The sequence below is a fragment of the Vombatus ursinus genome, unplaced genomic scaffold, assembly GCF_900497805.2.
Source record: "Vombatus ursinus unplaced genomic scaffold, bare-nosed wombat genome assembly UNPS02014932.1, whole genome shotgun sequence".
Lineage (NCBI taxonomy): Eukaryota > Metazoa > Chordata > Mammalia > Diprotodontia > Vombatidae > Vombatus > Vombatus ursinus.
Genome location: NW_020954710.1, coordinates 11293317 through 11295068, shown reverse-complemented (window position 1 = coordinate 11295068; position 1752 = coordinate 11293317). Strand labels below are relative to the sequence as shown.

The 1752-nt window shown below is 56.7% G+C and overlaps 1 protein-coding gene across 1 annotated transcript; it reads left to right on the top strand.

The window, feature by feature from the left end:
- The first annotated feature begins 382 nt into the window (after positions 1–382).
- HES3 (hes family bHLH transcription factor 3) lies at positions 383–1334 on the top strand. Its single transcript, XM_027843885.1, has 3 exons — positions 383–463; positions 594–675; positions 913–1334. The coding sequence occupies exons 1-3, from the start codon at positions 383–385 to the stop codon at positions 1332–1334; spliced, it is 585 nt and encodes a 194-aa protein (XP_027699686.1).
- The last annotated feature ends 418 nt before the right edge of the window (positions 1335–1752 follow it).

Here is a 1752-nt window from a genome sequence, read left to right as displayed (position 1 = left end):
ACCGCCAATCAGCGAGGTGTCCCGGCCTGACTTACTGTCCTTCCCTCCCTCTTTCCCTTCCTCCCTCTGTTGTGCCCCCCTCCCCAGGGGGCGGGGGGCCAGGACCAGAGCGCGGTATTGACATGTAAAATAAGGGCCCCCTATAAAGGCTTGGCATTCCTGTGCTAGCTGCGAGGGCCCTATTGCAGTCGCATAGAATCCAGAAGAGGATGGTCACCGATTCAGAACCTCGGGGGAATCTGGCAGTTTGCAGCTTCCGAAAGGTCTCTGGGCTCTGGGGGGTGTGGAGACGTGTCCCCAAGGGAGGTGGGGAAAGGGACCCAGCTTTCCAACAACGCTATAACGAGGGCTTCCCGGGTCTCCTCAGATATCCAAGCCACTAATGGAAAAAAAGAGACGAGCGAGGATCAACGTATCCCTGGAGCAGCTGAAAACTCTGCTGGAGAAACATTATTCGCACCAGGTAAGCTCGGTGTTGAGCCAAGCTGAGCTGAGTCCCGATGTCACAGCGGTCGGGAGGCAGAGCGAGGTCTGGGAGGTGTCAGGGCGTTCCCCAGCTAAGCTTCTGACTCTGCCTCTGGCCTGTTCTGCAGATCCGAAAGCGCAAACTGGAGAAGGCAGATATTCTGGAATTGAGCGTCAAATACATGAAAAGCTTGCAGAACTCTGTTCAAGGTAGGTGCCAGAGGCCAGAGGCTAGAGACGGGCTGTAAAGAGTCAAAGAGGTAGCACAGGGCCATGAGCACCCGGGAGGAAAATTCAGTAGCCATCTCCCTGCGCTCCTCAGACTCCTCCCCTCTCCTCTTTCTTCGCCTCTCCTTTTCTCCTTCCTTTCCTCTCGCACCCCCTCCACCTTCGGAAAGCAGGACTCTCAGGCTCTAGAATCTCCTCATTCCTGGATTCCTCCCTCAGGTGTTCCGCCTGTGTTCACCAGTGCCGAGTACCAGGCGGGCTTTCGGAGCTGTCTCCACGGAGTGAGCCAATTTTTGCGGCGCTCCGAGACAAGCTACAGCCTGCCCTGTCACCTGCTGCAGGACCTCTCCCGCGTCGGCCTCCAAGCTGGCGCCCCGGGCTTCAGTACCACGGACAGCGCCACTCCACCGTCTAACCCTGAAGCGCAGTCTCCAGGCTTCTCCAGAGGCCCCCCGACTATGGATCCTTGGGGCTCCTGTCCCGCTGCCACCACCCTGCGGCCATCCAGACAGAGGCTTCTCCTTCCTACCGCCCCCACCACAGCCACCCCAGTTCCTCCAGAGAGTCCCCGGCCGGAACTCCAGCGGAACAGCGTCTCCGGGGAGGGTGGCAGAGGGCCGAACGTGTGGCGTCCCTGGTAACCCTATAACCACATCCGGCTGGAGAAGAAAACTGTATGCCCAGAGCTGACCAGGTCAGCAGTTGGAGGGCAGCAGCCCGGAGTAACGGTACCTCTGGGGGCTGCCTGTGCTTTGCTCGCGAGTAACTGCAAGGCCCTGGCTTTGATGTCCGTTTCTTCTCTCCGCCCCAGGGAGAACTGCTTTAAGAGATCATTTTGACTTCAGGGCTGGAGAAAGGGAAAGAGCTCAACTCCTATTCGTGGGTGTAGGCTATTGTTGGATGCTATTTAAACAGAAAAACAATAACAACTGACTCAGAATTCATTCTGCTTGAGTGAGGGTCCTCCCATTTTGGGGAGGGTGGAGAACTGGGATACAAAGATGATTAAAATTTTGAAGGGTGGAGAATAAGCTAGGAGTGTTTCTAGGAAAATGGTGT

Excerpts from the sequence above, each read along its gene's own strand:
- HES3 (XM_027843885.1), top strand. The coding sequence starts at position 383 with ATGGAAAAAAAGAGACGAGCGAGGATCAACGTATCCCTGGAGCAGCTG. Across the intron at positions 464-593 it reads AGAAACATTATTCGCACCAG|ATCCGAAAGCGCAAACTGGA; the intron begins GTAAGCTCGGTG and ends CCTGTTCTGCAG. Across the intron at positions 676-912 it reads CTTGCAGAACTCTGTTCAAG|GTGTTCCGCCTGTGTTCACC; the intron begins GTAGGTGCCAGA and ends TTCCTCCCTCAG.